A 13,912-nucleotide genomic window follows, 5' to 3' on the forward strand; every position below is an offset into this window, starting at 1 on the left:
TTGGGTTTCCGAGGCAGTATCACTACGGAAGTAGGATTGCCCAACCTTCCTTCTGAGGAGTGGCTGGTGGGTTTGAACTGTCAGCCGTCTGGTTAGCAGCAAGTGTCTTAGCCACTATGCTACCAGAGAACCCAAAATCAAACAGTAGTGTAGCTTAACTAGTGAGAAATGTCTGCTTCAGCATTATGGTCTTTTAAGAACTATCTCTATGGGATCGATGACAACAGCAACTTGAAAGATTAGATAAGAACAGTAGGAGCAATGAGTTTATATTAGTGGCAGGAGGAAAAACTTAGAAAAGGAGGGTGAGAATGGCTGGACAACTTGTGGAATAAAATCAACGTCGCTGAATTGTATGTGTAGAAATGATTGAACTGGTGTATGTTTTGGTGTGTATATTCTCAACAAAAACAACAAAATATCAAATAAATTATTAAAAAGACTAAATGTTCTAATCCACACTCCAGGGATGAGGAGGTTGATGATCTTTATGTTATTTATATTATATTTATATTATTTTCCTTACCTGAATACCCTGAATCCCTGCCACAAGTATAAATCAACTCCTTGTTATGGAGCCCACAGTATTGTACAATCTAGATCCTATCTGCCTTATTTATTCTATTCTTTCATTCCAGTTGTAACTATATCATAATTTTATTCCCAGATCACGTCAACTAACTCAGTCCTTCTTGTCATCTTGGGCCTCTCTAAATTTTTGTACCCTCCCCAATAACATGCTTCCACATCACATACAGCCCTTGAACATCTCTTAAGACTCCATTACTTTGTTCCAGAGTTATCTGCTCTCTCAAGTTTCCATTCTCTAGTGTCTTCAGGGGTCAGTGATCCAGGTCCTTATCCTGGGGATTACATGTTGGACCTGCACCCCTTTCTAGATTGCTAACACCTTGCATATAGAGCCAGTAATAGTCTTCAACATATCCCTAGTGGTTAGCACAGTGCTTGGAACCTTTTCAAAAGTAGGTTTAGCTAACACCAAGTATGTACTCTCTCCCTATATCATGGTGTTCATTTTTAATTCAGGTCCACAGTTATGTAATGTATAAAGGAGAATTATTATTTGAATATTAGAACACTTTCCTTCTTATTATATGCCTAAGGAGGAAAGAGTCAGTCTGCCTGTTTAAAAGGTGCGGTGTAGTAAATTACTTTGTGTGGCTTTTCTAGCCATAAGTCTTTGTAAACTCTGGTGGAATTTGCTGTGAGCAACTGAGGAGCTCCTGATTATAAAAGTTATCCACCTGGGGTATTTCTGTTGGGCACGACACAAAGCAATGTTCTGGGGGTTTCCTGCTCTCTCTCAGGTACTTAAAATTCTGATGTTATGATTGGTTAGTTTGGCCACTCTGGCAGGCTCAAAAGGAGGTCTTCTAGAGGCAGAAGAAGTCTCTTTCTCTCTGACTGCTGGTTTAGGAAGACGTGCTGCTGAAAGAGACACACACTCCTGAAAGAGACACACGCTGCTGGGAAAGAGATGCAAGAGACATGCATTGCTGAGTGAGACACTGAGGGACAAGCACTGCTGCGAGAGAGACTGTTAGGAGAGAGACTGTGGGCTGGACGAGAGACTGAGTGTTTTTTTCTGACTTGAATTGTAGCCTGGTGCTTTCCTAATAAACCCCATAATCTGTGAGTTGTGTGTGGCCACTGCAGCAAATTATCCAGCCCAGCAGAGAGGTGGTGGGTGCTTTGGGAGGAATGGTTGGTGAAAGGGCTGGAGGGAAGGAGCATGTCTGGCCTTGGAGTAACAGGCCTTGGGCTATTGATGGTGATTCTGTCTTCCTCTTGTGGGGTTAGAGGAGGTCAGAATATATGGTGGCCTTGGCCTTTTTTGCAGAAGGCTATGCATGACATCTGATACTAGCTTGCATTTTAAACCATAATGATCTTGATTATTAATTATTGAAAGTTTCAACAGTTTGTAATTAATTTATAGCAAAGCTTTGTTTAGATTTTGAAATGATAACACTGAAGGAAGCTACCTTAAAATGACGCTGCTTTTAAATTTGCATTGCAGAAGGTGAAATGAAGGATCACAAAAGCAGAAGGGAGTAAAGAATCTTTACAGCCTTGGAAACCCTATGGAACAGAACTACTCTGTCCTATAGGGTCACTGTGAGTTGGAATCCACTTGACGGCACTTGGTGGTGGGTACTGGCTCTTATTTACATTTAAGTTTTTATTGCAGTTTTGAGTATGATAGTAATTGGCATATAACAACAACAACAAATCTTTACAGAAGCAGATTACTTCATCTTGATTCGAACACCTGACATTTTGGTTAGCAGCCAAATACCTTAAACACTGCACCACCAGAGCTCCATAAAGGCCAATGGTTGTCCAAAAGTGGGAGTGATCAGCTCTGCCTGAAAGGATGTAGAGAAGACAGCAAGGGGCAGGGACATCTGGCTGGACTTTGCAGGACGAAAGAAGCATCTCAGAGAGAGAGAGAGAGAGAGAGACAGAGACAGAGAGACAGAGGGAGAGAGAGACAGAGGGAGAGGGAGAGAGAGAGAGAGAGAGAGAGGGAAAGAGAGAGAGAGAACGAGAACTAAGTTCCTGGTAGAGGAGGCAGTATGCTCAAAGGCTCAAAGGCATGATGATGGAGAAGAGAATGTTATGTGGGAAACTACAGAAGGTGGTTAATAGAGTGAAAGGCTCCAAGTCTGCGCAAAGAGGAGGGAGGATGAGGAATGAGGTCTAAGAGCTAAGAGGTGGGCACAGCAAAGATAGCAAAGGGTACCAAAGGTTATGCTAAGGAAATTTAACTTCACACTTGAAAACTTTAAGATAAAGAGTGATATGACTAAATGTACTTTTAAGAAATGTGACTCTAGCAGTAATGATTTATAATAAATGTTCACGCTATGAACCAAGAGGATGGTTTCTTGGACTTATAGAAAGGGAGATAAATGGGTGCTAGAAAGTTTTTAAAATATTTGATCATGAAGATGGCATGGGGCTGAGCAACGTTTTGTTCTGTTATACATAAGAACGTCATGAAGTTGGAGCTGGCACAACAACATCGAACAACAACTCATAACATCCAACTATGCCAACAACTATAATTTCTAATATAACTCATTGTTGTGGATTCTTATCCAACTCACAGCAACCCCTGCTTGGGTTTCCCAGGTGGTATCACTACAGAAGTAGACTGCCCAAACTTCCTTCCAAGGAGTGGCTGGTGGGTTTGAACTGTCAGCTTTCTGGTTAGCAGTCAAATGCCTTAGGCACTGTGCCACCAGAGCATATAAGAAACTTTAAAAACAAAATAAATTATTATTTCCTGTGTTTCATTAACACTAATCTCTTCTCTTGTGTTTGCTATAGAAGCTTTGTTTCACTTCCCTTCTGAGGTGATGAGTTTCAGATTCACTGATGCCCTCACTTGAGTCCTCTTTCACATGAATGCTGGGTTCCTGGGCCTGGGCTAATAATGCCCCCAAGGAGAAGAAACTTTGTTCACTATACAGCTCTTGGATCTAATTCATCATTCTTTGAAATTATAAAAAAATTTTCTTAAAACAAATTCAAGTGCTTTACTAGTTTTCCTCAGTAGAATCAGAATTTGTTCTTTATCTGTTCCAAGAATACAGGATGGGTTTTTTAAAAGGACAAAGAGTTGGATAATGAGGAAAAATGCACCTATAATACATTTTAAATCTTCCAATTTGTTGTAAAAGAATATTTGACGAGTTTTGTTGTTGTTGTTGTTATTTGCCATCGAGTCGGCCCCGACTCATAGTGACCCCTCCTTGGATTTCCAAGGCAGTATCACTACGGAAGTAGGAATGCCCAACCTTCCTTCCGATTTGACGAGTAGTTTGAATAAATCAGGAAATATTAGAACTTAACAATAAGGTTTTAATACCTATACATTTTCCAGTTATAAGGCAAAGATGCGTAAGAAAAAAATGATAGAGAGGAGTAAAAGTAAATAATATATTTGCAAAATTTACATGAAGAATGAAGTCTTGGAAAATCAATGTAATAAAAATTTGGACTTATTATATTAAAATATATAAATAAATTCCTGACATATATGAAACTACTGTTGTTCTATGATACAAGTCTTTCTTTTTTAATCAGAAATATTTTGGATAAATAAAACATTTATGCTTGCCTTTTACTAACAGGAGATATTCCCCACTCATTTGAATTCTTACAATGACCTAGGATACACCCTTGAAAAAAGGAAAGTGAAAATTTCTTCCATTCTTTATGCCTGTATCTTTTACCTACTCACAATGTAGCAATATTCATATTAGCATTAAGATTTCTGCTATGATTATCAGCTAACAGAACTTTTCATAAATTGCTTTTTTATATATAATTGTTAAGGAAGTATTCAGTTATGAGGACAACATAGTATAATTAGTTACCAATGACTATAAAAGCATAGCATTAAACTAATTTGGATTGATTTTGTTAGAAAAACAAAGTGGCTGACATAAATTAGAATTATAATCACTTGTTTAGGAACCTAGTTTTAATATTTTTGTTACTGAAGCAATAACTGCTCACCTCCCTATCACAATGAATATACAACTGTAATGGATATATTCCCCACTTGATACGTTGTTCCTGAATGAATGAATCAAAGAATGAGTACTTAAAATGGTGTTGTTGTTGTTGTTGTTACATGCCGTCAAGTCAGACCCAACTCATAGCGACCCTCCTTGGGTTTCTGAGGCAGTATCACTATGGAAGTAGATTGCCCAACCTTCCTTCCAAGGAATGGTGGGGAGTTTGAACTGCCAGCTTTCTGGTTAGCAGTCAAGTGCCTTAGGCACTAATGCTACCAGTACTCCTTTTAAATTTCACTGAAACCAATACCAGAACATTTAAATAACATATCCAAGCATAAATTTCTTTTATAAAGAAGACATATAGGAGCTCTGGTAGCATAGTGCCTAAGGCACTTGACTGGTAACCAGAAGACTGGCGGTTCAAACCCACCAGCCACTCCTCGGAAGGAAGATAGGGGCAGTCTACTTCCATAGTGATACTGCCTCGGAAACCCAAGGAGGGGTCGCTATGAGTTGGGTCCGACTCGACGGCACACAACAACAACAAGAACAACAAGACGTATAGCTCTAAAACATTTATGAACAGATGAAACAACAAAGCCTAAAGAACAAAAATGAGAGTCATTTGAAGACAGTATCATGTAAAGCACAAAACTGTGATCGAGTTTCAACGTATAAACCATTGAAAGATATAAAACATCATTAATGAAGGCAACTGTACACAATATATCATGAATAGAATCACAGATAACACTTTTGTTCGTGTAAGAAAAACACAACAGTTTGTGTAAAACTCATTCTTTATTTAGAGCTGCTCTGTTAGTGCCAAATTACAATGGTTTTCCCAGTCAGATTATGTCTGCATGTAATGCACAGTGGAGAGGAGAAGCCAGAGAAATGAGGTGATTCTAAATGAGGGAAAGAAAGCTAAGCAAACTCTCTTATTAAAGGAAAAAAAAAAAAAAAGAATCCATGAACAGACATTAAAATTCTGTTCCAGACACTAGTTTACTAACTGGAATGAGGGAATTTGTGTTCTTCACTAGCCATATAAGGATTTAAATAATTTTATGTGACAGAACTGATGTGCTGATCAATATAAGGACAACAATCATTTACACTGAACATTTAGTACAATTTTAAGAATCTGCATTAACCAAGCTGAGTGTTTGTAGTGGAATCAATACACAACCACCTTACTGTGAAGTGCATTAAATGAAGTACAACCAAATTTTCAACATCAATGAATATGGATTTAAAAAATCAAATCAGTTGAAAGAATGGGTTTTGGAAATCACACAGTGACAGTATTTTTGAACACATAATACTGTGCAAAATCCAGGAAAGAAAACAGATGTTCACTTCCATTTCTACTCTTTGTTCTATTATTTATCTTATCGTTTGGGAAAAGCACTCTTGTATTGCAGTTTGATTACATGTGCATTTTGCAAATTTCCAGATGTGCTCAAATGTTTTAATGTACATTCCCTAATCAGGGTTCTTATTTCTCTAAATGTTAAGCGAAATCTTGAAATTTTAATGTACGCATTTAGTTTGAGAGTACTATGGGAATTTTTTCCCCAAAAAACTAACCTTTCTAGATATGTTGGTCTTATAACTATTCAAAAGAAAATCAGCTCCGCTATGTTGTACTATATAATGAGTCACTTTAGGAGAACATTCACGTTTCCATAAAAGAGAAAAAAAGAAATATTTTTGAGAGGTAAGACTGTGATAACTTCCTTTCTCAAATCTTTGCCAAGAAAATTTACCCATTTAAGATAGGCATCTTTCCAGTAAAGGGATCTCTGCAGTGGGTTTTCCTGCAATACTCACAGAATTGTGTCTCTACAGGAATCGATCTTGCTTCTAGCTTTAAAAAATAATTATTGGTAGTGATTCGGATGGTGAACCAGATAGTAAATTTATTAATTTCAAGATGCAAACACAAACAGAGGTAGAACTCAAGGTGCCCCTGACAAATTAAAAGGGCATTTAACTAGTAACTAGGTGATAATTAATAAAAGCAGAGAAGAACTGAACTTGGAAATGTGCATTATGGCAACTGCAATCATATCAACTGAAATGTTAGGAAATTTAGAGAGCTGGGCCTGATGATGACATAAGATCTCTTGTGAAACTAGGCACTTTGGATATTTTGACAAGCATTTGAACATGAATTTTTATAGACAACCAAATAGAAGGCTTGATGACATTCATCTGAGCAAATCTGTAAAAGTCCCATAGTCTCCTAAAACAATTAGAGATGTATAAGAGTAAATAAGAAAGAAATAATGCCCTAACATAGTCCACAAAGATGATGTTCTATCTCCTACTTTGGTGAGTAGCAACTGAGGTCTTAAAAGCTTGTGAGCAGCCATCTGAGACACAACTATTGGTCTGTCCCAATCTGAAGAAAAGAAGAGCGAAGAAAAAAAATCAAAGACACAAGGAAACAATCAGTCCAAAGGATAATGGACCACATGAACCCCAACCTCCATGACCCTGAGACCAGAAGAACTAGATGGTGCCCAACTACCACTGCTGACCACTCTGAAAGGGATCACACCAGAAGGTCCTGGAAGGAGTGGGAGAAAAGTGCAGAACAAAACTCAGAATCATAAAAAAAGACCAGGCTTACTGGTCTGATTGGTGGAATCTATGGCCCTTAAACACTCTGCAATCCTGAAAATGAACCCACCCTGTGGTTCAATGCTCAGCCAAACAACAGACAGGTCTATAAGGTGCACAATAACACCAGGGAGGTATGCACTTCTTAGAAAAATTAATCGTAAGAGATCAAAAGGGCAGCATCTGACCAAGGATAAAGCTCAGAGGCAGGAATGGATAGAAGAGAAGGATGAATGGGAGTGGGAAACACAAAGAGGAAGTGGGAAGAGTGTTGTTGCATTATGGGGGTTGCAATCAATGTCACAAATCAAAAATGTGTATAAATTATTGAATGGAAAAGCAATTTGCTCTGTAAACTGTTACCCAAATCATAATAAAAAAGTTAATTAAAATAATGTCTTAGTAATGCATATGATAGAAAAAAAAAGAACAGTAATTTGGAATACAACTGGTATTTTAAGAAGGGGTAGGAAGTTGGGAGAGGGTTAATTTAGATTATGTGAAGGAACATATTTGAAAACTTAAAACTTCAAAAGATCTATAAACAGATGTGGATAGAAATATGGTTGAAAGAGCTTGAAGGCAGAATGTAACAAGAACAGAACATCTGTAAAAAGAGCTTATATGAGAATAGTAGGACCAGGGATAACTGGCTGTTTTTGAAAAATGGCTAGGTCTCAGCTTCCTTCAATTCAGAGGCATTAAGGTTGAGTGACTTTTAGCCGTTCATTTTTTCATGATGCTTCAGTCATAAAACAGTGACTCCAGAACTACACACCTATTATTGCTGAGGGTGGTCAGAAAAGGGAAAAAAAAAAAAAAAAAAACAGAGGCTAGGAAGGCCATGGTCAGAGCTTCAATTTTCATTTCATAATCATTCATTTCTCTAGAGTGAAAAAACCTGGCTAATGGCCACAGGTACACAGGGGTATTATAGGGCCAACTCATGAATAATCAGGTTAGCACAACTCTCAGAAAATGCACAGACGAACCCAAAGGCCGAGGTAATGTCAGTGGCATTGCGGTGTAGTAAATTACTTAGTGTGGCTTTTCCACCCATAAGTCTTTGTAAACTCCAAGGTGGGATTTTCTATGAGCAACTGAGGAGCTCCTGATTGCTGAAGTTGTCCACCTGGAGTATTTCTGTTGGGAGTGGCACAAAATGTTCTCAAGTGCTTAGAGTTCTGACACTATGATTGGCTAGTTTGACCACCCTGCCAGGGTCAAAAGGAGGCCTCCTAGAGGCAGAACTCTCTCTGACTGCTGGTTGAGGAAGACGTGCTGCTGAAAGAGACACCCACCCCGGAAAGAGACACGTGCTGCTGGGAAAGAGACGCAAGAGACATGCATCACTGAGTGAGACACCGAGGGACCAGCACTGCTGGAAAGAGACTGTGAGAGACTGTTGGGTAAGGGACGGTGGGCTGGGATTTTTTCCTGAACTTGAATTATAGCCTGTGGTGCTTCCCTAATAAACCCCATAATCTGTGAGCTCTGTGTGGCCAATGCAGCAAATTACTGAACCCAGGAGAGAGGTGGTGGGTGCTTTGGGAGGAATGGTTGGTGAAAGGGCTGGAGGGAGGCAGCATGTCTGGCCTTCTAGGAATAGGCCTTGGGCTATTGATGGTGATTCTGCCTTCCTCTTGTGGGGTTCTAGGAGGTCAGAACATGTGGCCTCCTTGTCCTTTTTGCAGGCATCATCTTTTCAGAATAGAGCTTTTGAATTTTCATAGTGTTTCCAACAAACTGCATCTAGAAAATGACCACTAGTTACCAGCTGCCACTGAATCTATTCTGACTCATGGAGACCCGGGTACGTCACAGCAGAAGCATGCACTACAAGGTTTTCCATGGCTGACATTTCTGGAGTAGAATGCCAGACCTTTCCTTAAAGGCACCTCTGGGTGGGCCTGGACCGCCAACCGTAGTGGCTGAGTACTGAACTGTTTATACCATCCAGAAACTCCAGCCAAAATCCCTTACATGAACTACTATGTTGAGGAATTCAACAAGAAAAAGAAAAAAAAAATTCATAAAATTTTGTAAATTTTTCAAATAAAAATCTCTGATTTCACTCTAATCTAATGTCACTATCAGCAAATATTATGTTTTTTTAAAAAATCTGATTTATGTATTGAGATTTGACAAGTAGGAAAAAGTCTGATTGTCTATGGTACTTTCGTGAAAACATGATAAAATATAGCCAGGTTTCAAAACATTAATGAAATTAAATTCTACAGAAGAAACCTAGCAACAAATCCTAAACAGTATAGCCTTAATTGTGAATATAAATATTTTCTTGGTGTAATCTATTCAAATAGGTTACTTTGAAGGGAATCTGTTCTGATAATTCAAAGGTAGAAAATCTAAATTTCCTCTGAATGAAGCAGAAATTTCATTTATATCGATTAATGAGCTTATGACTAGTTCATACTCAAGAGTTATTCAGGCATTCATTTGTTCCTTGGTAGTAAGGATAAATTTACTTTATCCATTCATTGTAAAAGTAACACTTTATAATTTTTAAGCTATACAAATCATCATGAAATGAGAAAGTGGGCCTAGTTGCTGATAATAAGCTAAAATGTGTTCAAATGAAGACTTCACAATGTTCTTTTCAATCATGTTTCTTTTTTCTTTCTTTTAATAATTATGTATCACACATTCAACTGACAAATAAGGCAATTTACTAAGTTACCTGACTCGATTCCTCAAGTAAACAGAATAAAGGTCCATTTAAGGAAAATAGTTCAGGACAGAAATGTCATCTGCCCTTAGCTTCCTAAATTCCAGCAAATCACCCTTTAGAAGTCAAGCCACCTACTCTGCAGACTGGGGCTTTGTTTCTGATCTTCAAAGGACAACCCACTTGCATAAGAATCAAACCCTTTAAACAATACTTGAACAGCCCGCATCAAAGCACTTTCATTTTCCTCTTATTTCCTTTAATTAGAGCTAATAAAGATATGATTTTACATGCTGACTGAGGTTTGTAACAAATTCTTAGAAAACACATGATCAGTTTGAGAACTTTCTTCTGTGTTAGCCAGCCACCCATCTCACGTACCTGACAGGAGCGCCTCTGCTTTGCGCAGGTTTCAGCAGGACTGTCACGGTGCTGTCAGTTTGATTCAGAGGTGTCTCGAGTTCATATGCTGGCATGGAGGGTGCTGGGAAAAAGCATACAAAGGGAGACATTATTTCCAGTTTATCTTTTCAGTCTTCTTTCCATCTTTTTTGGCAAAGAACATTAAGAACACAGAGCATTTAGTTTAAATGGTAGTTATTAACTGACCAAGAAAAAGCTTTATGTATACGCCTACATAGAATATGAGGGAAATATTCTATTGAGCTGTTATTTATCGTCAATATAAATGGATACTGACTTCAATGACCTTGAGTTTAAATTGGGAGAGGACACAAAAGGGGCTTCTGAGGTGGGAATAATAATCTATTTCTTTATATGGGTTCTGGCTAAATGAGGGTAGTGAAAATTCACTGTGTTGTATACTTATAATCTGTGCAATTAGATAGATAGATAGATAGATGTCCAAAATGTTTACATTTTGTGTTACATCGTGTTTAATGCATATTTAAAAAATAATCTCTAGGATCACAAAAATGAATTTTACAGTTCTTCCATCTAAGACAAGGTTTTTCCATGTACCAAAATCCAGACTGTGATAGCGGGAATGGCTTGCTGGAATTTGTGGCAACTTGGAAGGAAGATGGTGCAATCTACTTCTGTAGTGATACTACCTCGGAAACCCAAGGAGGGGTTGTTATGGGTGGGGTCCTACTCCACGCCACATAACAAGAACAACAATAGGCTCTCAGGTAGAGTACTTAGACAGGAACTGAAGGAAAAAAGACTAGAGTTTGACTTTTTTTCCCAACCAGTTATAGGAGCTTGGGCACATTAATTTTATTTCTGGAGCTTTGACTCATCTTTAAGAACATGGGAAACTTCCCCATAGGCTACCATGGGAATCCAAAGAGATAATAGATATAAAGAGCCAGGCATATATAATTTTTCAAATATTAGTTCTCTTCCCACTGTGAGTCCTACTTCCAAGGCCATTTTATGACATTCTTTCTTCTCTAGATTCTTTTTCTTTTTTTTTTTCAAACATGTACCATTTTGTGACATTTATTCTTTGAGTTGTGCAACCATTCTCACACTCCTTTTCTGAGTTTTGCTCCTCCATTCACATAAGTTCACTGCCCCCTAAGGTTCCCATCTAATCTTAAAAATTGCTGTTGTCAATTTGATCCTGTATGTTGTTGCTGTTGTTAGGTGCCATTGAATTGGCTCCAACTCATGGCAACCCCATGTACAATAGAACGAAACACAGCCCGGTCCTGCGTCAGCCTCATAATTCTATACCTAAGCCCATCATTGTAGCTACTGTGTCAATCCATCTCATTGAAGGCCTTCCCCCCCCTATTTTTTTCACTGACCCTCCACATTACCAAGCATGATATCCTTCTCCAGGGAATGGTCTCTTCTGACAACATGACCAAAGTAGGTAAGTAAGTCTGGCCATTCTCACTTCCAAGGAACAATCTGCCTGCATTTCTTCCAGGACAGATCTGTTCATTCTTCTGGCAGTCCACGGTACTTTCAGTATTCTTTCCCAACACCACAACTCAAAAGCATCAACTCTTCTTTGGACTTCCTTATTCCTTGTCCAGTTTTCACATGCATATGAAGTGATTGAAAATACCAGGCCTTGGGTTAGGCACACCTTAGTCTTCAGAGACATCTTTGCTCTTCAGCACTTTAAAGAGATCTTTTGCAGAATATTTTCCTAGTGCAAAGTGTCATCTGTTTTCTTGATTGTTGCTTCCATGGGTGTTGATGATGGAACCAAGTAATGTGAAATCTCTGACAACTTCAAACTTTTCTCCATTTATTGTGATGCTGCTTATTGGTCCAGTTGTGAGGATTTTCATCTTCTTCATGTTGAGGTGTAATCCATATGGAAGACTGTAGTCTTTAATTTTCATCAGTAAATGCTTCAAGTCATCTTCACTTTCAGCAAGCAAGGTTGTGTCATCTGCATACTGCAGGTTGTTAATGAGTCTTCCTCTAATCCTGATGCTATGTTCTTCTCATATAGTTCAGCTACTTGGATTATTTCCTCAGCATACACATTGAATAAGTATGGTGAAAGAACACAACACTGACACTCCCTGGCTGATTTTAAGCCATGCAGTATCCCCTTGTTCTGTTCAAATGACAGCCTCCTGGTCTATGTACAAGTTTTCATGAGCACAATTAAGTGTTCTGAAATTCCCATTCTTCTCAACGTTACCCATAATTTGTCATGGTATATGCAGTTGAATATTTTTGCACAGTCAACAAAATGCAGGCAAACATCTTTCTGGTTTTCTCTGCTTTCAGCCAAGATCCAGCTGAGATAAGCAATGATATCCCTCACTCCACATCCTCTTTTTTTTATTGTGATATGGGTGAAAATTTACGGAGCAAATTCACTTTCCATACAGTTAACATACACTTTGTCTCATGACAATGACTACAATTTACCCCAATGCAACAGCTCCCTTCCCACTTCCTCCCCAGTTACCTCTTCCCTGTATCCATCTCTCCATGTACTCCTGCCCCGAGCTGTCTCCCTGTGCATAAACTGTCTTTTTTTCTCCCATGGCTGTTCTCTCCAAGGAGTGTATCTACGTCAGGTAAATGTTCAGCTCATATGCCTATCTTTTGTTTGGATGGAAGCCACAGGTTCATTCCACGTCTTCTTGTGAATCCAGCTTCCATAACTGGAAGTTTCCTGTCAATACACTGCTGCAACTGATTTTGAATTATCTTCAGCAAGATTTTACTTGTGTGTGACATTAATGGTATTGTTAGATAATTTCCATATTCTTTGGGATTACCTTTCTTTGGAATGGGTACAAATATGGATCTCTTCCAGATCCCATAGGTATAGTTCTTAAAAAACATAATGTTCAAGGCAGACATACTTTACTGTGCATGCAAAATTACTGTCTGGTTTTAAGAAGACTTCAGGGAATATTTTTTGGTTAAAGTAATGATTATTTCAGGGCAGTAGTTTTAGAAGTTCATCCAAAGTTCATGGTTCTAGGATGCATGGAGTACATGGAATTTTAAAATTCTATTCCACATTTCTTCCCTTTTGATCAGAATTCTTCTATAGAATCTTTGATAAAAATGTTCAGTAATGGTAGCTGAGCACGATTCAGTTCTTCCAGTCACATGGTAAATGAGGTTGCTGTTCAAGGTGGCAATTCACTATATATTCCATATCTTCCTTTTATACCTGACTCTCCTTTTTTCTGTTGTTCCAGGTGAACAGAGACCAACTGTACCTTAGATGGCTGGTGGCAAGCTCTTAAGAACTCAGATAGAACATGTTGTTGTTGTTGTTAGATGCCATCGTTTCCGACTCATAGTGACCTCATGCACAACAGAATGAAACACCGCCTGCTCCTGCGCCATTTCCACAATCCTTGCTATACTTGAGACCATTGTCGCAGCTGTGTCAATCCATCTCATTGAAGGCCTTCCCCTCCTTCGTCGACCTTCCACCTTACCAAGCATGACATCCTTCTCCAGGGAATGGTCCCTTCTGACAACATGACCAAAGTAGGTGAGATAAAGTATGGCCATCTTTGCTTCCAAGGAGCATTCTGGCTGCACTTCTTCCAGGACAGACCTTTTCTTTCTTCTGGCA

General features: G+C 38.6%; 1 protein-coding gene across 1 annotated transcript in view; it reads right to left on the minus strand.

The window, feature by feature from the left end:
- The window catches only part of PTPRM (protein tyrosine phosphatase receptor type M), a 1,084,438-nt gene that overhangs the window by 483,831 nt on the left and 586,695 nt on the right, over positions 1 to 13,912 (minus strand). The window contains exon 11 of the mRNA XM_042782070.1: positions 10,255 to 10,357. Within this exon, the coding sequence (XP_042638004.1) occupies positions 10,255 to 10,357 (103 nt within the window). The remainder of the gene's footprint in view (positions 1 to 10,254; positions 10,358 to 13,912) is intronic.

Source organism: Orycteropus afer, unplaced genomic scaffold (genome assembly GCF_000298275.1).
Source record: "Orycteropus afer afer isolate SDZICR_OR568_19922 unplaced genomic scaffold, OryAfe1.0 scaffold00234, whole genome shotgun sequence".
Classification (NCBI taxonomy): Eukaryota; Metazoa; Chordata; class Mammalia; order Tubulidentata; family Orycteropodidae; genus Orycteropus; species Orycteropus afer.